The following is a 20,878-nucleotide window of genomic DNA, read 5'->3' on the forward strand; positions in this document are numbered from 1 at the left end:
GTTTTACATTTTAAATTTGTTTTTTAAAAATCAGATTGTTTTTAAAAGCTCAAAAGCCCAAATTCATTTTAAATTTTGTTAAATAAGTTTTTTTAAAAGTAGAATAATTAAGAGTGCACGAAACTTGAATTATTTTTAAAGGATTTTTATTTTGTAATTATTTTATGATTATATATATGTATATGAATAGATAAAAATAAAGTAATTAAAATTAATTTTGAAATAAGATCATTATACCATCAAAGAAATATATTATTTTTTTTTGTTTAATAACTTTTTTTTTTCAAGAAATTTAGGGTATATTTGATAACAGTTTTTAAAAATAATTTTGAAAAAAAATGTTAAGAACATTTTTTCAAAATATTTTTAAAAATTATTTTTATGCATAAAAATCATTTTGAAAAAAAAAAAAACATTTTTTAAAAATAGTTATTTAAAAATAATTTTTTTTATTATTTTTAAAAAATAAACTTTAAATATTTTTACAAAAAATGTATTATCAATATTTTGAATTGTTTCTCAAAAATACTTTACGAAATAATACCTTAAAACACTCTAAATTTCTTCTAGAAAAGAACAATATATTTTCAAAGTTTAGGGACATTCTATAATTAAGCAACACTTAAGGGAAGCCACTGTAAATTTTAAAGTTAGGGGGAGAAGGAGGCGTTGGGAAGAAAGTTATTTGTCTTCAACAAAAACCGTACCCCCAAACTTTCTAGGGTTTATATCAGAATCCAGTGGACCTGAGTCAATCGTCTATCTTCTGGTTCCACAGAAACTTCACAGAATGACGATGACCCAGTTTGCAATGGTAACCAAGCTTTCTCTCTCTATAATTGCAGTGTTTTTCACAGTTGAATTGCTCACGGACCAATCAAAGTTCTGAGCTTTCAGTGAACTTAAAGTCTGAACTTTCGTTATTTTTGTGGTGGGAAGTTTGCGGTATTTGGGTCTTGAACCATGTATTGCTTGATTGCTGTTTAAACCGAAATTGAATTGTTTGCTGTCTGATTGAAAATTCTGAACTGTCAGTCGTTTGTTTTGGTAAATTTTTCTCTTTTTGTTAACTGGTTGTTTTTTTTCCCCCTCTTGTTTTTGTTTTTTCTGAGTGGAAAAAACCATGTTGGTGTTAGATAATGACAGACAATGTGAAGGGAAATTTTGGTATTTGTTGATGGATGTGAAGGCTTTTTTACTTATGATAATTTTGATTTTAGGGTGTAGTTTTGTGTGCTTTGTGTTAAATTTAATTGCTCCATTGTGTTAATGGCGTTTGGATGAGCGGAATTCAATTGATTTCGTTAAGGGAGAATGTGAGTGAGTTGATTTTGAAGAGTGAAGTGATGCTTTTGTGGTAAAAAAATGATGAATGAGTGGGAAATATAGATTGTGATGGGTGATCTGTAATTATAGATTGTGATGCAGCAGAGGTGACAATGCATCTTCTGGTTTCCAATTTTCAGCTTACAATTTGAAAATTCGTATAAATTTTTCCTTTGGAGGCCAAAGTTCCACATGCCCTTAAATATTAAAGAAGGGAAAATAAAGTTATTAAAAATATTTGTAAAAATGCTTTATTAATTAAGTTCTTTCAGGAAAACTGTTTTTGAGTTGATTTTTTTTTCCTTGATAAGGTCAGTCAGCTGTCTTATCATGCATGTATCAGATGTATGTGCTTTCATGTGTCAAAAGATACTATCGAGATGCAAGGACAGCTAACAGGTTGAGATCCATTCCTCTAATTAGGTATTAGATTGATTGATGTGTGAATGAAGGCTTGACATGCATGTAAAACCCTTTTTGAGTTTTGAGCTATAGATATGAATGTCAGTGTTGGCTTGATGAAAAAATCACTTCTAAATCCAAAAATGTTGAGATCAAAACTGCATCTTTAATACCCACCTTTCTCCCTACTTCTTTGGCCATAAACTCGCAAGTCTTGGTTGTTTTGGCTTTGATACACGTAATGACTCTTGTCTAAAGGTCAAAATCCCATTCTTTTTAGAATAAGGCACAAAAAGCATTGATGAAGGAAGCATAGGTTGCTTCTCTGTAGATTTATTTCTGAATGAGGAACAAATTAAAGAATCCTGATTTAGCAACTGCTGACATCGTTCTCCCACAGGTTTGAATGGCCAGATATGTTCAGGTTCCCTGTCTTTTGCAAACTAACAGAGTATGCATCTGATTCAGGTTCCCTGTCTTTTGCAAACTTACAGAGTATGCATCTGATTCTTATCATAAAGCACATTAATAAACCTGAGCTCTACCTTCCGGCTGACCATTTTCAGTGGATGCTTAACCAGCCAGGAGACCCTCTTCATTCAAAAGAACCGTGATAGGACGATTGTCCTCTCCTATCTGAAGCCAAATCCATCTTCTTTTGATTTCTATGAAGTCGAAATATTCTCAGCCCTCTTCCCTTCTTCTCAGCCATAGCTCCTTCTGTCCTTTGATTAGGAGAATCTTTTCATTTAGCTGATGGAAGCTCCAACTCCCAATGACTAGGATGTGCACATGCTATTATCCAGTTGGAACATCAGATATCACACAGCTCATCTGGAATTTGGCCTTTTTTTTTTTGGTGCTTTAATTACCCTCCATAAAGTGTAAATTGGTGTAAACCATTAATTTGCCTTTATTATTTTTGTTTGATGTCATTTATAAGTGGTTTTTTTGCTAACATCTTTTGATGTTTCTCTTGTAATCTTCTTTTCTTATATTAAATCAATATCTTCAACATGCAGGTCGAGGAATTGGCTTTTCTTATTAAGGACAATCTTCCTTGCAAGCATCTTGTTCTCTCAATTGAAGAAGCCTTGGTCAACTTCCTTCAAGACGATAACAGGTAGCTTTCTAGAAGAGAATTTGGGAATGTTGATAAAGAATTGAAATTGTTTGCTGAGTGATTCATTGCAATAGAAACTTATAAATGTTTGTGTTGCAGGGTATAGTTGAATTATGAGATCTTGAAGACTTGGTTTTATAAAATGACTGAAAAACTAAGGAAGACTTAGCACATTAATTTACTGTTTGGTGACCGTGATAAAGGAAAAAAAACTCAATGCATGCGTTCAAAAATAGAAATTTGGAAATTAGAAATATTTTTTTTACAAAATTGAGGATTTTTATTGAAGTTGAATTTGGAAATAGTTTCTCTACAACTGTCCATGTTTTGAATCCTCACATTAAAAAGTACTTTGATTAGCCTCCTACAGCATTGAGAAAGAAAAATCTGATGCAGGGTTTCCGAAGCTGGCATTCCTTGGATTTCCAGGATTCACATTTACAACTACAAATAAATAAATAAATAAAATAAAATAAAGTCAAAACAAGATTCAAAAGAATCAAAGTCAGAAGTTTTCCTGGTTAAAAATCTGTTCTAATAAAAAAAGAGTAAAGAAGCCTCCTCACAGGGGAAAAAAATGAAAAGCGTAAGAAAAGAAGAGTACAAATATTGGATATATATACAGCCTAAAAATTTGAACCAATTAAATAACCTTTTGACTAGAATTGAGAATGGAAATTTTACATATGATTGCCTGGATTAATTAAGATAATGCCATTGGATTGCAGTCTAGATGGGGTCATGGAGCTGGAACCGATGAATCCATACGAGCGTCTTCTCGTGCATCGTCTTGCTGATATATTTGGGTAATTTTTTTATTTGGTTTGCTGTGAGATTATTTCTATTATCACTCTAATATTTTGAGTATTTATCCCATTTAGAGGTTTTTCAGCAATCAAAATGACTTTTTCATTATGATAGATTTGCCCATGTATCCATTGGCGAAGGAGATGAAAGGCATCTAACTTTAGAGCGGTGCCCAGAGACGTCAATGTATGTGTGACATCACAAACCCCAACCTTGAATTCTTTACATTATATTTTCTTGTCGTGCTCCATCATTTTATTTATTATATCATATCATGTTATGATGGAAGTTAAATTATTGGGTGTTTTGATGTGCCCAAAGACATGAATATGGTCTTATGGAATCATGATGCATATTTCCAGCCTTTTAGGAGCCTTGGTTTCTGCTGCATCCATATGTTTGAAATCTTAGGTCATAGTCATTCATAACAACCAGATGATTATTAAGCCAACCATGGGCAAAATTAATAGACAACAAAATGTTGAGATGGAACTTGGAAAAACAGGAGAAGATAGGATAAGAAATGAATGCATCCAGGCAAGAGAGAACATAATCTAAGATGGTTTTGGTTCAAGTGGAGGGTGGTACAAGGAAATGGGGAAGGCTAGAACAAATGTGAGCTGAAGTGACAAGGAAGGACATCATGCCTCATTATTATAGGAGAATATGGGCGTTGATAGAGTTGAATAGCGTTAGAATAACCCTATTATTGTTGGGATTTGTTGATAAATCCCCTGGTTAGTATATCTCTATAACATAAACAGTTATTATATCTTTCACAGTTGTCGGTAAAGCATCGATTGTAATTATTGTTGATTTGTATTTTATATGTAAATGATCTACTCACTCTTTATGAAGATTTTTATGCAGAAAATGGTAAGTTTTTGCCCAAACTGAGCCAAAATGTTCAGTTATTTTACATATTCTCTGTGACAAAAAATTGTTTTGAGAATTTTGAAATGCTATTGGGTTCTGGGTCACTTGTAAACTTTCTTCTTTTGTGATATTTGAATTGCAGACCTTCAATTCTTGTTAGTGATATTATATGGCAGTATCAGGAATCTCAACCTCCAACAATGTCACACCAACTGTTAAGAAGAAATGAAGCTTCCCCAGGTGACCTTTTTTCCTCTCAACTGTTCCATTATTTGTTAATAGAGTTGGCTATAGGTTTCCCTTTGTAGTGTTAGAAAGCATACGTCAAATAGTGCGTCTTATGTAGCAACTATTTGTAAGCTAACTAAACCATTTGAAATCAAAATTTGCACAACCCCAAATCTAGGATTGCCGATCAGTAGAGCCATGGTAGTGAATTGTTTTGCTTTATCCATGTGTATCATAAATATGTTTATTCTAACATACAGTTAGAGATTCATTTCAAAATGGGTAAATATTCGTATTTGCAAGAATGAAGCTTAGAGTGATATATAACTTCAGAACATGAATTGACCAATATCATACATGCATTATGAGATAGTCTGTTGCTAATCCATATGGCATGATCTCTGTTTGTCTCAGTGTTGAAAGCTAGAGAGCCTTCTCTCCAGTATTCACTTGAAGAGAGGGAGGCGGCTTACCTGGCTGCTCGTGAGCGGATTTTCTCAATGGATGAAGGCGAGATCAGAGAATCTGTGCAGCAGAAGCCCCGAAATGTTCCTGTGGTTGCTCGACGCATGATTGCCCATGCACTAGGTCACAGAATCAACTCATGCAACCAGGATGTTAAAGAATGTGAAGGCCAAATTGCAGAGCTGACTGTTCAAGACAAAGATTCGAGTGCAGAAGCTTGTCAAAATGAAAACTCGTGCAGCAAAACAAGTGTGGGTAGCCATAATGGTAATGGTGCATTGTCTCATGGTGGAAGGAAGACACCCCAGAAATCAGCAGACAGGAGTCCTTCCAACAGTAGCAGTCCCCCAAGCAGAAGAAATAAATCGCGTGTTTGCACAGAGAACCCAAAGGAGGTACATTTGGGAGCTGCAAGGAGGATGTTTGCTCATGCCCTGGGATTGCAATCACCAAAGGATGCTCTTATTTCAAAACCCGGAAACACACAGCAGATGAACACTGAGTAGGAGCTTACCATACCTCTATACACAAGAACTGGATTGATTGCTTCCTGTTTCGCCTTCACCCAGTAGGCTCGAGTTCTCCAGGCTTCCTGTTCCACCAACTGAGAAACGACTCAACAAGGCACATAATGTAAGATGGCTATGGAGGACTGACAGTAATACAGCAGCTCAAAACTTAACGACGGCATATAGGAGGAGAAACAAAAACCCGATCCAGTGCAATACCTGCATCGCATCAGAGGAAGACAATGGAGTTTCAAGGAAAACCAGAAGGTTTCTGCAAAAAAATTCAGCTGGGGTATGATCTTTTTACCCAAATTTGAAGTTTTGGAGTAGAAACCCAGTCTTGGGGGTTCTTGATTTTGTTATGTAAGCATTGAGCACTGTATGAAAAAATGGTTGGATTGATAATTTTATTTAATATTATAAAGTAAAATGTGATTTTATGAAATAATTATCCTGAAAAAGTGTATGAAATAATTATTCTATATTTTTTCAAAATATCGAATCAAAACCCACTTTTTTTCAAAATAAGGAAAACATGAAGAATTAAAAATATTATAATCCATCATTTAAAATTTTAAAACATTAATATATATTTTTAATGGAATACATTTTTTTATATTTATTTTAAAATGTGAGAAATTAAGAAATTTGGAAATGTCTAACGAAAAGTAAAAATAAAAAATAAAAAAGTGGGCATTTTGAAATATTCTAATTCTTTCTATTTTTAGCAAATAAATGTTGTTTTTACAATAAATAAATTGAATAAGCATGAGAAAACAATAATTCAAACAATTCAATTATTGGTTAGTTTAAAATAATACAAATCTATTTTGATATTTGATATTCTTTTGTTAATAAAAGCTTCACGGAAAAAATCTTGATAAATTAATAATCTCGCTTAAATGATAAAATATTGTGGTAAAATCTTTATTTTAATATTATGTCTTTATTTTGAAAAAGAAATTGATTCAAAAAATTCATTTTTGTATTTGATGGAGTGGTTTAAAATTTTTTGAAGAAAATAATTTGTTTTATTATTTTTATTAATAATATATATTTGATTTAGGTTTGATATTTATCTAATGTTTCGTTTGGAGGGTTAAATTAAGGGCAAAAGTGTCTTTTCATTGGAGGCCCTCTCCTTTTAATAAAGAAACTGAAAATTGCGCGGGCATTTTCTCCGATTAACGGCTTTCAAAACCGTTCAAGGTCTGGTTCTCTTCTTGCTTCTTCTTGCTTCCTCAAGATCCGAACCAGAAGAATAAGCCCCAACCCTAGAAATTGAGATTTTTTTTGCAGAATAGAGAGAAGATGAAAGGCGAAGGTGTGGTGTTGATTGCGACCAAGCAACGTCTGCTGTTCTTCGACGTGACGAAGTTGAAAGACCTTCCCTACACAGATACAGAGGTTCCGACACGGCCGCTACCGGTCGTGAAGGCGTTCAATTTCGTTGAGAAGGGGTTTCCTTTTGGGGCGGGTTTTTTCGTGTGGGAATCCAAGCTCTACATGGTCGGCGGTGAAAAAACTCGCGGCGGATTATCGGAAGAGGAGCTTTGTACTCCATCCAACAACAATCTTGATAAGTCGTTTGGGACAAGAGGGCTTTCCCCTTATATCTACTTTTCAGATCTCACCAAGCTCGACTCCATCACCGAATTCCGTAAGCATTCTCTCACCATGCTTGCGCCAAAGACTAGTCCCATTATTGAAGAGATTGAAGGCGAAATTTACGTGCTCTCTGGTCCTGCTTGCCACTATGACGGTCTCTTGCCGAATCCCTCGTTTGAATCTTATGATCCATCACTTGACCAATTGGAGGCCCTGGATCTTCCTCACTTCCACTGGGAAAATTGTTATAATGACCCTGAGTATCTTGTACACGGACACTCTGTTGTGGGAACCGAGATTTTTGTGCTGGCTGGTGAACAGTATTATTCTTACAGCATCAAAGACAGAACCTGGTTTCATGAATTGGGTGAAATACCTATCCCGCGACCTTTGCTGCCGGGTTTTAGTGGCAAGTTTGTGCCTGCTTACAATGACATCTTCATCTGCTTTCGTCTTCATGCCCTGTTTGCGGTCAAGCTCCCTTCTGATGGGGGTCCTTCTTTAATTCAGTTTTTGGATGAGGTGTACAAGGATAATTTCTTCCTTGATTTGGATTCATTGAGGGGAGTAGTTGTTGCAATGGTGAGTATGAGATGTGCATCATCAGGCCTAAAATAGTAGATATTAATAATGTCATCATCCCCCGTATATATGTGGCCACTTTTCTTGTGGAGAAACTGGATTCCTCAGCTCCAGCTCCCAAGCGAGCCAAGATTGCTTCTGACTCCCAAACTTTTCATCATAATCATGGTAATTGTCATTATAGTCATGTTATTTAAGTATAGATCGATCCTGTTATTTAAGTAAAGAATTCTGCGTGGTAGATGTTCAAGACAGCAATGATTCAGCATCCATTCAAGATAGTGATAGTTTGTCACGCATTCAAGATAGTGATGATTCAGAACCCTTCTTGTCTGTTACTTGCCTGAGCAAAGGTTTCTATACATTGCCTGAGCAATGGGGCTATGAAAAACCTCAAATTTGCAGCGCCTTCTTCCATCCATGGTCTGTCTTCACTCGTCTCTCTTTGTACATTACTGGTTTAATTTGTCTAATAAAGACTGAAAAATTGTATGCAAGGGGAAACCAAAACTTGCCCGTTAGAAGTAACACTTATTCTATGGCATCTTCATGCATGTTAAGGAGTATCAACATTTCTTTTCTAGGACATTTCTAGGTAATTCCAAGGATCAAAGGGATTGTTATTTCTATTGTTCATTTAAATTGAGAATTTCCTCTATGACAACTGACCTCATTGACCACTGTTTTTTTTTAGAATATGATGCTCCTATTTCTATTTTTTTATGGTTGTCAAAAAAAGAATCATCTAGACCCTCAAAATCTCGTATAATGTCATCAGTTGCGCATTGGTTTTTGTGCTGGTTTAATCAAAGCCATTGGTTATAGATAGAACAAGGTTGGGTTTATTCTTATTTTTGGTGGAAGTAGCAAGTTAGTATATTGATATTTGATTTTCACTTTACTATCTTATAATTGCATTGAATTTGTAATATATGCTTCCAATGTTAGGATATGATGGTGAAATCTTTGCAGAATCTAGTAGAGCAATAATACAATCTGAAATTATATTTCTTGCTTGAGGTGAGGAGCTTTGTTCTTATGCACTCTTTTTTCTAATTTTCCTCATCACACTGGCTTATGGAGATTTTATTGAAATCTTCAATACTTTTCATGGTTTTGTTCTTGGCTTTTGGGCTGCTTCCATCAAGAAGATCCTAATTTGATCTGGATGAATTTGGAAATTCTCATCTTCGGAAAGCATATCTTTTGCTTTCCTTTAACCTCTAACATAGTTGACAAATTTTAAAGGCTTGGATATGCACACATCATTCCATTTAGGGCCCTAGAAAGATAATCTTCTAGAGTGTAGGTTGTACAATATGAAGAGGCCATGGTAATTTATTATATGTATCATACATAAATAAAAAAGGGAGAGATCTTGAGATCTTGAGATCATACAATATATAGATGATACAGCTATTGGTTTCTTTATGGATCTAAAAGTAAAGACGCAGCTGATGATAATATTTTTTTTTCCTTCTTTTCCTTTTCCTTCTTTTTGGGATGGGGGGTGGGTACAATGGATCCATGCTATGTTTGTTGTTAAAGTTAGTGTAGGTTTGTGTTCCATTTCATGCTTATAATAGATTTTTGTGACTGCTAAATGTAAATGGTATTCTTTATTCAAGTTCTTCCTTCTTGTTGAATATTTGGAAACTTTCTTTAGTTCTAACTCTTTCTCCACTAGGCAACATTTGAATGGGAAGTTGGTCATATGATAAACTTAAGTTTCAAGGATAAAGTTGTGTTCTCTCCTCTTATCTATATGTCATGTCCTGAAGTTAATTTTGTAACACAACATCTGAATCTGGATCATTTATTCTACGGGGGAGCATCAATTATTAATATCATTAAAAGCATGAATCTACCATCCATGTGCTTTGCATCGTGACATTGGGAAGCATTTGTGAAGTATCATGTCGTTAAATATTGTTTATTAAAATTTCAAACTCTTACTGCAGGTCTAAAATTTCTCGAGAGTAAGATCGTTGATTGGTTTGAGGATTCAGGAGTTGTCAGGGTGGTGGTTTCCCATAATTTGGGCATAGGATGAAGCTGAACTGCTTGAGTACTGAAGAAGTGAACCAATGCACTTAGAGTCTAGTTTTTTTCAGTGGTTTAAGAATTATCTCTGTCAATGGCCTCAAAGTAGTCTCTACCTTTCTTTGTTGAAAAATGCTTCAATGCCTTTTCAGTCATTGTATAGATGTCATTTTGCAAATATTTTCAATGATACCAGTCTCCATTCAAGAAAATGTGTCCTTCCCAACAATGAATAACATTACTCTTTTCTCAAAGCTGTGAGAGGTGTTTTTGGGAAGAATGAGCAGGGGAAGCATTTTTAATTATTGAACGTGTTAAATATTATACCCCACATTATAAAGGCGATTATCTAGGCATTACCTCTTTGAAGTTGCCTTGCCTAGGTCTTTAAAAGGCGACTTTTATTTACGTTGTCTGGCCTAATGGCCTAGGTGACCCAGACAATCCCCTTTGACTAATATGAGGATTCAAAGACTTGGTTGAAAAATGATTTTTTATGGCATTTGAATATGACATAATGAAGAGAAAAAATCAATTAGAAACAAATAATTAACATATCCTCGACAAAAGCAATATTCTTTGTTCTTTCTTTTATCCTTATTTTGTGAAAAAAAAAATAATGAATATATAAAATAGAAATATCTGAAAAGTTTCCCCACATTCACAACCACATGCTTGTCATATCATGTTGACATGGGTGGGTGAAGCTGAAGAATCCGACTATCAAAGATTAAGCATAGATTTTATTTATTTATACTTATTTTAACTTTCTACCTTTCTGTCCCTTTGCCCCAGGAAATTCTTGCAGAGTCACTGGAAACCAATGCTAATGATTTGCCTTGAAAAGTTGGAGGAAAGGAAAATAGAGAGGAAAATTATAAGGAAAGAAAAAGGTGAAGTTGTGGAAAAATAGTTATCATGATATGGAATTGCATCATATTGGTATTATCATATGAAGTGTATACTTGACTTGATAGGACTGATTCTATCAAATATAGAAGTGCCAGGTAGTTATTTTGCTAGTTTGGGATAATTTTCTGTATAATTTTGATACAATCATTTTCAAAAAATCATATTGATATGATAAATTTTTCATTAAAATTGAAATAAATTTATGCATAAGTCATATAGCTTCTAAAAATATTGATATGAATTTCATTTTGTTGATAGATACAATCCTATGTTTTATCTACAAACATTGTGACTACTATTTCTACAAGAAGACTTCTATTCTAAAAAACAAAAAAAATAATTTTTATTTGAATTTTGGAATAAAATATTATTTATTAATATTATGTTTTAAAAGCAAAAGGACTTTTTACAACATATTTATTTAATGTGTTACCCCTTATTATATTAAAATAAGAAAAGACATGTTTGAGAGTGTAACGACATCGACTTGCAGGCTAGCACCAAAGTTATTTTATAAGAAAATCTCAAAAAATCATGTCTCTTAATAATAAATTATCCTTTTGCAAGAAATTCATAATCCAACTATTGCAATTTATCCAAAATAGTAGTGGTATTTTAAACTACTAATAATAAAATGTCACCATGATGCTAAACTCAAGATTAAGAACTAAGTGATCTTTTTCAGATGTGTTTGTAAAATGATTTTGGTGTTTAGCCTTCAAGTCAGGGTTATTACAAATAATATCAAAATCGATCTTTGACCTTGGTGTGAAAGTTTGTTTGGCTTCATAGAGGTATTTATTTATTTGATCCCATAATCTCATAGGGCACAATGAAGATGTTGTGCTTGTATGGAGGGAGATTGCAATATCTTATATTGGATAAAAGAGAAAGTTCTTTGTGCTATTTATATATCAACTTTCTTTAATTTTGTAGATATGTTTTAAAGTCATGGAGACTCTGTGGACTTAAAACAAATACTACTTACACAGTTGAGAGTGAGTTGTTACAAAGAGAAAGTGTAAGAAAAAGGAAAAGAATTCGAAGAAAGTGGAAAAAATAATAAATTCATAATTACTTTTAAGAGTACGATTCTATTCGATAATTCAAATATTAAAATTAGTTTTCTCCATTACATTTTATTAAGGAATTATATGTTTATAGACAATACAATAATTATTATTCAAATTATTTGAAAAAAAAAAACTGAAATTACTTCTTATTATATGTTGAACATGTTTTCTAAGTAGAAAAAGTATTTTACTATCCTAGAAAGAGAAAAATTGTTTTTTAAAATTGTTTTGACTAGGTTCTTATTATACAATAATTTAAAAATATAAATTTACCTATATCTATCTCAATATTTCAAAATTTTGAGGAAGATTTTTTTTTTTTCACTTCATTGAATTTTTAAAATTATTTTAAGAAATGTTTTCAAATATGCAAGCAATGCATTTTTTTTGGGTATAAAATTCATGGATTTTATATAGGAATTTTTATTTTTAAAAATAAAAATAATTTGTTTTCTTTGCTTGGGCTCTTTGGGTGGGCAAAGTAAAATTTTCAAAATTTTTAATAAAAACATGACAAATAGGTAGTAATTTTTTAAATAATAATTTAAATAAGAATCCTAACATGATGATAAAAATAGAAATCATGTATATTTATGTTAAAAAAGCAATGGTCGTACATTTGCCTTTTATTTTGAAAAAAAAATAATTAATTTAAAACATTAAATTTCTATATTTGCTTGGATTCTTCTAGAATTTTGATGAAATTATGTGGTTTTACTATTTTTATTAAGAATAAAAATTAAAATAAAATTCAAGTAAATTAAATTAGTATTTTATTTAGGTTTTTATATTTATCTAAAATTAAAGGGTAAAAGTGTCTTTCTCTTGATTAGCATTCTCGTCTAAACGATAAAACTGAAAATTGCGCGGGCATTTTCTCCTATTAACTGCTTTTGAAAACCGTTAACGTTCTCTTGACTTCTCTTCTTGATTCTCCTTGCTTCCCGAAATCTGAACCAGAGGAATAAACCCTAAACCTAGCAATTGAGATTTTTTGCGGAGCACGGAGAGAAGATGGAAGGCGAAGGTGTGCTGCTGATAGCGACCAAACAACGACTGCTTGTCGTCGACTTGACGAAGTTGCAAAACCTTGACTCCACAGATACCGAATTTCCGGCAGCGCCGCTATCGGCCGTGAAAGTGTTCAATTTCGTGGAGAAGGGGTTTCCCTTTGGAGCGAGTTTTTTCATGCGGGAATCCAAACTCTACATGGTCGGCGGTGAAAAAACTCGTGCCGGATTATCAGAAGAAGAGCTTTGTACTCCATCCAGCGCCAATCTTGATGAATCGTTTGGGAAAAGAGGGCTTTCCCCGTATATCTACGTTTCGGATCTCACGACGCTGGATTCCATCACCCAATTCCGCGAGCACCCTCTCACCATGCTTGCGCCAAAGACCAGCCCCATTATCGAAGAGATTGAAGGCAAGATTTACGCGCTCTCGGGTCCTTCTTGCCACTATAAAGATTTCTTGCCGGCCCCCGTGTTTGAGGTTTATGATCCATCACTTGACCGATTGGAGGCCCTGCCTCTTCCTCTCTTCTACCAGGAAAATAGTTATGATGGCCCTGCTTATATTATTCATGACTACTCTGTTGTGGGAACCACCATTTATGTGCGGGCTGGTGACAATTATTATTCTTACAGCGTCAATGACAGAATATGGGATTTTCTAGGGAATTCACGGCATGAAATACCCGTCCAGGCACCTTTGCTGCCTGGTATTAATGGCAAGTTTGTGCCTGCTTACAAAGACATCCTCATCTACTTTTCTCTCCATGCCCTGTCTGCATTGATGCTCCCTCAAGATGGGGGTCCTCCTTTAATTCAGTTTTTGCATGAGGTGTACGAGGATCGTCTTGATATGGTTTCATGGAGGGAAGTGGGAGTAATTGTTGCACTAGGTGGGCATGAGATGTGCGTCATCAGGCCTAAAGTAGTAGAAATTGAAAATGTCATCATCCACCGCATTTATGTGGCCACTTTTCGTGTGGAGAAACTGAATTCGTCATCTCCAGCTCCCAAGCTAGCCAAGACTGCTTCTAACTCCCAAACTTCTGATCATGATAGTGGTAATTGTCATTATAGATAGTCTTGTTATTTTGAGTATAGATATCATGTTATTAAAGTAAAGAATTCTATGTTGTAGATGTTGAAGACAGAGATGGTTCAGCACCTATTCAAGATAGTGATAATTTGGCACCCGTTCAAGATAGTAATCATTCAGTACCCTTCTTGTCTGTTACATGCCTCAGCAAAGGTTTCTATAACCTCCCTGAATGGGGTTGTGAAAGGCCTAAAATTCGCAGTGCCTTCTTCCATCGATGGTTTGTCTTCACTCTCTTCTCTCTTTGTACATTACTAGTTTAATTTGTCTATGGCATCTTCATGCATGTTCAGGGGTATCAGAAATGCTTTTCTTGGACATTTCTATGGTAATTCCATGGATCGAAAGATTGTTGTTTCTATTGTTCATTTAAGTTTATTGTTATTTAATTTCTATGATGAAGCATGAATCACCATCCATGTGTTTATTGTGTGGATAATACTTGTGCTTGCACGATGACATTGGGAAGCATTCGTGAAGTATCATCTTGTTAAATAATATTTGTTAAAATTTCGAACTCTTATTGCAGGTCTAAAGTTTCTCCAAAGTAAGATTGTTGATTGGTTTGAGGATTGAGCTGTCAAGGTGGTTGTTTCCTGTAATTTTGGCATAAGATGAAGTGCACTGCCTGAGTAGAGAAGTGAACCAATTCACTTAGAGTTCTAGTTCTTTCGATGGTTTAAATATTCTCTGTCAATGGCCTCAAAGTAGTCTCTATCTTTCTTTGTTGAAAAATGCTTCAATTCCTTTTCACATTCTTTTGTGTAGATGTCATTTTGCAAATATTTTCAATGATACTGTTGTCTCCATTTGGTAAATTTCAGGTTACATTTATATGACCATCATTTAACTATTGCAATCTTTTCCTAGTAGCAGGTCACATGGATATGGTCAACTTGGACATTGGTCATGGTTTGAGAAATGAAAATTGTTTTTAGAAAATAGAAAATAGAAAATGAATACTAAAAAAACACTTTCCAAATCAAAAGCAACGAAAAAGGAGCCTTTTGAAAAGTGTTGTATGTGGCTCATATATGAGTGAAAAGACATGGAGAAAAAGGGGCAAATGTCGGAGCGAAGTCAGACAGTACAGTTTTAGGGCATATGCGGTTAGGGCATAAGGGTGAGCGTGGGATGATGGAGCTTCATAAGAGAAATCTATTGAAGGGTATCAAAACATGTAAACTTGATTTCTACAAGTATTGTGTTTTTGGGAAACAGAATAAAGTGCAGCTCAAGACAACCACACACAAGATAGAGGGGTTTCTTAACTATGTTCATACAGACGTTTGGGGACCAATAAGGGTATCATCATTGGGAGGAAGTATGTATTTTGTGATTTTTATTGACGATTACTCACAAAAGGTTTGGGTGTACTTCATGCGTCACAAGTCAGAAACGTTTGCCAAGTTCAAGTTGTGGAAGGCTGAAGTAGAAAACCAGACAAGGAGAAAGATAAAATGCCTCAGGTCAAATAATGGTACTGAGTATACAAATTCAAAGTTCACGGAATTGTGTGAGCAACATGGGACTAAGAGACACTTCATAGTACGCAAGACACCACAGCAGAATGGTGTAGTAGAAAGGATGAACAAAACAATAGCTGAAAGAACTTGATGTCTCAGATTGAATGCAGGCCTTGAAAATTTTTTTTGGGTAGAAGCAGTGAACATGACATGTTACTTGATCAACAGGTCACCCAAAGCAGCATTAGATGGGAAAGAAGCAAAGGAGGTATAGACAGGCAGTCCGGTAGATTACTCTGGTTTGATAGTATTTGGGTGCCTAGCCTATGTGCACATTCCTAATGAGGAGAGATCAAAGCTTGATGCAAAGTCTAAACAATGTATCTTTTTGTGGTATTAGAAAAGGGTGAAAGGCTTCAAGCTCTGGAATCCAAAGGCAAATAAGGTGGTGATCAGTAGAGATGTGGTTTTTGATGAGAAACCCATGTTACAGTGTACTAAAAAAGGAGGGAAACAGGAACCAAAAAATTGCAGTAGTAATGAGCAGTTGATACAGATGGAATTAGAGACCCATGATATAGAGGATCATGCTCGGAATGCAGAGAAGTCTAGTTTAGAAGATCAGCAGCATCACAGTATAGCCATAGACAGATCCAGACACACTATTAAGCCACCTACCAGGCATGGTTTCTTATACATTGATTACTAGTAGTGGAGATCCTACTACCTTTCAAGAGGCTATACACAGCCAAGAGAAAAATAGATGGATGGGTGTTATGATGAAGGAGATTCAGCCTTTGCATAAGAACCAGGCATGAGATTTGGTGGAGCTTCCAGAGGGGAAGAGAGCAATAGGATGTAAATGGGTGTATAAAAAGAAAGAAGCAGTTTCAGAAAAAGATGGTGAAAAGTTCAAAGCTCGTTTAGTAGCAAAGGGTTGCTCACAGAGGAAAGGGGTTGACTATGATGAGATCTTCTTCCCCGTTGTCAGACATACTTCCATCAGGACAGTGTTGGGTTTGGTAGCACATTTTGACATGTAGTTGGAACAAATGGATGTAAAGACAACTTTTCTTCATGGTGATTTGGAGAAGTTGGTCTATATGGTATAACTAGAAGGGTTTATTCAACCTGGACAAGAACACTGGTCTATAAATTGAGGAAATCACTTTATGGGTTGAAGTAGTCTTCAAGGCAGTGGTACAAGCGTTTTGACTCTTACATGATCAGGATTGGCTACAAGAGATGTGAGTATGATTGTTGTGTTTATATAAAGAGCCTAGACGATGATTCATAATTTATTTTTCTATTACTCTATGTGGATGACATGTTAATTATTGCAAAGAGTATGGCTGAGGTCAATAAGTTGAAGTCCTTGTTGAGTAAGGAGTTTGACATGAAGGACTTAGGTGCAGCCAAGAAGATTCTTAGAATGGAGATTCACAGGGATAAAGCTTCAGGGAGATTATGGTTATCTCAGTATAGCTATGTCAAGAGAGTGTTGGAGAGGTTCAACATGGATAATGCAAAACTAGTAAGTACACCTTTGGCAAATTATTTTAGGTTGTCTACTAATCAATGTCCAAAAACAAATGATGAAGTGAACGACATGTCAAAGGTTCCATATGAAAGTGAAGTGGGATGCTTGATGTATGCTATGGTTTGTACAAGACCAGATTTGGCGCATGCTGTTAGTGTGGTGAGCAAGTTTCTATCAAATCAGGGAAGAATGCATTAGGATGCAGTCAAGTGGATTTTTAGATACTTAAAGGGTACTACAGACAATGGCATCATGTTCAGCAAACAACAGAGTGATCCTTTAGTTAGAGGATATGTTAATGTAGACTATGTAGGTGACTTGGATGATAGGAGGTCTACCACAGGTTATGTATTCACCCTTGGTGGGGGACCTATTTGTTGGAAGTCTATGATACAGTCTCTAGTTGCACTATCTACTACTGATTCAGAATATATGGCAATAGCTGAGCCTACAAAGGAATCATTATGGCTTACAGGTTTGGTTAAGGAGTTGGGTATTTAGCAAGGTGGATGATCACTCGGATTTTTGTCGTTTATTGAATCAAAACAAAATTTATAACCTAATTTACTATTCTATAGCAGTTTGTACCCGATCAAAAAGTGGTTTTAGTACAAACTACTGTAGTATAGTGGTTTTTAGGTATCGTCCACAAGGATGGATTATTCTTGGTAATCAAGGCTTGAATGAGAGGAGAAGAAATGATTGAGATCAAGTGAAAATGATTTGACAATTCATAAAAATTCAAAATGACAATTATTCCAAATTGAGAGGAAAATGAAATGTAAAATTAAAAAAATTAATAGAAAATGAAATTCTCGGAGTTAGGATTTTCTAGAAAGCAATTTCCATGGTGAATAGATGTTGAGATCAAATTTTCATCAAGTTAGATTGAAAACCTAAATTTTCATCTAAACCGATTTTTGATCTAGCTTTAGGTCTAGATCTAATTTCTTTTCAAATTAGGTCATCTAATCCAAGAGATCATTTCAAATCATATATTCAATTCATCTTAAATTATCTTCCAATGATTCACACAATGCAACTATTCAATCTCATCAAATCTAACATTAAGAATTTGATAAATCTACCTAGTTTGCATTGTAGTAATCATCCAAGATAATTTGAAGAGAAAAATCCCCAAATTTCAATTAATCAATCAATTGGATCAAATTACCTTTGCAATTCAAGCTCATTTCTCTAATTCACCATAGATCTTGCCTCTAGATCTTCATTCCTCTGAGAAAAACGAGATTTAGCCACTCATGCTTGGAGATTTGGTCTCACAAGACATGTTTGGCTAGCAAGAAAATAAGAGAAAATGAAGGAAAATAGAATATTCTATAGAGAAAGGAAATTTGGAAAGTTCTACAATTAGAAAAATGTAAAAAGTATCTAAAAGTTTCGTAAATGAGTTAATCAAGTTTCTATTTATAGGCCAAGGTCAAGTGGACACTTGGTATCATCTAAGAGGTCTTCTGGAGGCTTCTTCACTAAGAAATCTGGAAAAAAAAATGCTATTTCGCACGAGCTCCAACAATTTTGCACGATTGTGCGAAGTGGAAAGTTCATCAGCACCATTTTTGTCTTCCTAGAGCATTTCGCATGACTGTGCGAAATTTTCGCATGGCCATGCGAAATCAGTTTTCACTTTTCCCCTTTTGAGCTGTAGCCAAAATCCTTTCTATTTCATTTTGCACGACTGTGCGAATTTTCCACATGTTCATGCGAAATGGAAAAACATAGTTTTTCAGCTCCTTATTGCAATTTCTCCCATTTCTTTCTTTTGAATCCACCTCCACCACCTTCAATTCAACTCCAAAGCTTGGTCCAAGTGCATCGCCTCTTTATCATCCACATTGTGTACCATTCTCAATTCCATTTCTCTTTTGTCACTCAATGCTTCAAAAATCACCTTAAAATATCCCCAAAACTTTACAAAAACCATTAGTATTACTTGGGCATATTAGGCATAATTACTACTCAAAAGGTATGAAACTCATGAGAATTAGTATCTAAAATATATGATTTTTGAGTAGTAATCATTCCCCCCAACCAACATATTGCTAGTCCCTTAGCAATGGTATAACAAAGAGAAAGAGAAAATTACTCAAAAAGAAAATTTTAAACTCACTTGGAAAATATTTTTGAAAATCCCATAGCATAAATGGTAAAAAATGAAACACACCTCACCATCCATAGGTGTAATCAAAATCTCAAACTCATTTTCTATCTCTAATAAAAGAGATATCATGCAAATCAAAGTATCAAAGACATATCCATTTCCAAACCCCCAAAATGATATTTCCAAACAAGTCTTGAGTGAAATTAAACTAGCTCCCTGATATATTATTTAAAACTAATCCTTCCCCCAACAATGCCCAATTTATCTTGAGCAATAAAAACAACACTCTCTCATAGGTCAAGAACTCACCTATATATATTTATTTATATACATTCATTTTTTTTCAAAGGTTTAATTGTAGGAATGCAATGTTAAAGGTATCTCCAAGTATACGGTCCATGTAGCGGAGATTCATCAATGACTCCCAACCATAAGGATAGGGCACCAAGTTTATAGGACTAATTCAACCACTAACTCCTCAGACTTCACCCCGGACTCCACAATTTGGGATCCAATACCTTAGCACCTACAATTGAGCTGATATTCCACCTATTCACCCATGTAGCGAGCATTGAGGTCAGTGGCTCCCAACCATAATGGCTTAGGGCACTAGGCTTTAAAGACCTTTGGACCATATACCTCTCGGACCTTGCTCAAGGCAAGCATAACTCAACCTTTTTATTCATCAACTTGTTTTTTTTTTTTTTTTTTTTTTTCAATTGGGCACATTGGCCTCTTTTTAAGGTTTCTCAACTCACTTGAAAAGTGATTCAAGTTCATAAGACAATTGGGTCCAAGTCTTAGGGTTAGACTAGTCTTTCATCTTATATTAGGGGTTTAAAGTGCACAGTGTATGACAAGACTCAATTAGAAAAGACCCTTGGGAAAATAAAAACTTCAAAGTCAAATCAAATTCAATCAACATAACAAGTTTTCTAAGATCAAGCAAATGAGCTGATATTCTAAATCAACTTCTTTTAAGCTAGGTATGCTCATTCATCAAACACTAGTGCTATGTTCTTCCCAAAAGATTACCAATTAAGTTTTTAAAAAAAATCTAGCTAATACACAAACAAAAGAAAAAAAAAAAATCTAACAACCAATTCTAAATCAACAAGAAACCAACAGTTCTTCCTTTCCTATCCTCTCCCCAACCAAACTAAACATTATCCTCAATGTTAACCGCAAAAAATGTAAAGCAAGGAAGGGAAGGATACTTGCAAAGCATTGTTTTCCAGCTTCTATAACTGAAACAAAACAATATAGAAATATAAGTGTGGTAGGAAATGAGGAAACACAAAGTGAACACTATAATCATAAAAAAAGAAAAAACAAAGGAAGTTAAGAAGAAAAGTGAGGGCACTCCCTATCCTCAAGCATGAGATAGAGAGGGGGGGATGATCTCTGAAGGTGTTAAAATGGTGGTAGGCACTATGGACTCCCTCTCTAAAGAATTAGTCACTTGTGTAGTTGGGATGGATAAAGGAGTAGCATCATGAACACTAGCTGGCTTCTCAGAAGAAGATTTCCATTGTTGGACAGCCATGGTAAGTTCATCAACTCTTTGGACAAGGTGCTGCTGAGTGAGTTGGATGGTTGCTTGATTTTCTTGAATCATGTCCAAGCAAGCTAAGAGTTGATTGAAAGCCTCAGCTGATATATGGACATAGCCATTAGAATATGATGGGCC

At 34.7% G+C, this 20,878-nt stretch overlaps 3 protein-coding genes across 5 annotated transcripts; all 3 read left to right on the forward strand.

Annotated features, from left to right (window-relative positions):
- Window positions 1–657: 657 nt before the first annotated feature.
- On the forward strand, window positions 658–6,181 carry LOC117912907 (R3H domain-containing protein 2-like). Of its 2 annotated transcripts, XM_034827703.1 has the most exons (6): window positions 660–814; window positions 2,751–2,851; window positions 3,580–3,657; window positions 3,773–3,844; window positions 4,677–4,774; window positions 5,177–6,181. In XM_034827703.1, exons 1-6 carry the CDS (start codon window positions 791–793, stop codon window positions 5,731–5,733), a joined length of 930 nt encoding a protein of 309 aa, XP_034683594.1. In that variant the 5' UTR covers window positions 660–790; the 3' UTR covers window positions 5,734–6,181. The 2 variants fall into 2 exon arrangements, with proteins under 2 accessions (XP_034683595.1, XP_034683594.1); XM_034827704.1 differs by lacking the exon at window positions 3,773–3,844 and having other exon boundaries at window positions 658–814.
- Window positions 6,182–6,942: 761 nt separating this feature from the next.
- On the forward strand, window positions 6,943–10,188 carry LOC117912908. Of its 2 annotated transcripts, XM_034827705.1 has the most exons (3): window positions 6,943–8,094; window positions 8,169–8,349; window positions 9,888–10,188. In XM_034827705.1, the coding sequence occupies exon 1, from the start codon at window positions 7,048–7,050 to the stop codon at window positions 7,960–7,962; it is 915 nt and encodes a 304-aa protein (XP_034683596.1). In that variant the 5' UTR covers window positions 6,943–7,047; the 3' UTR covers window positions 7,963–8,094; window positions 8,169–8,349; window positions 9,888–10,188. The 2 variants fall into 2 exon arrangements, with proteins under 2 accessions (XP_034683596.1, XP_034683597.1); XM_034827706.1 differs by lacking the exon at window positions 8,169–8,349.
- Window positions 10,189–12,897: 2,709 nt separating this feature from the next.
- Window positions 12,898–14,862, forward strand: LOC117912906. The gene is made up of 3 exons (XM_034827702.1): window positions 12,898–14,025; window positions 14,103–14,280; window positions 14,590–14,862. The coding sequence occupies exons 1-3, from the start codon at window positions 12,969–12,971 to the stop codon at window positions 14,609–14,611; spliced, it is 1,257 nt and encodes a 418-aa protein (XP_034683593.1). The 5' UTR covers window positions 12,898–12,968; the 3' UTR covers window positions 14,612–14,862.
- Window positions 14,863–20,878: the final 6,016 nt, after the last annotated feature.

The sequence above is a fragment of the Vitis riparia genome, chromosome 4, assembly GCF_004353265.1.
Source record: "Vitis riparia cultivar Riparia Gloire de Montpellier isolate 1030 chromosome 4, EGFV_Vit.rip_1.0, whole genome shotgun sequence".
NCBI lineage: Eukaryota > Viridiplantae > Streptophyta > Magnoliopsida > Vitales > Vitaceae > Vitis > Vitis riparia.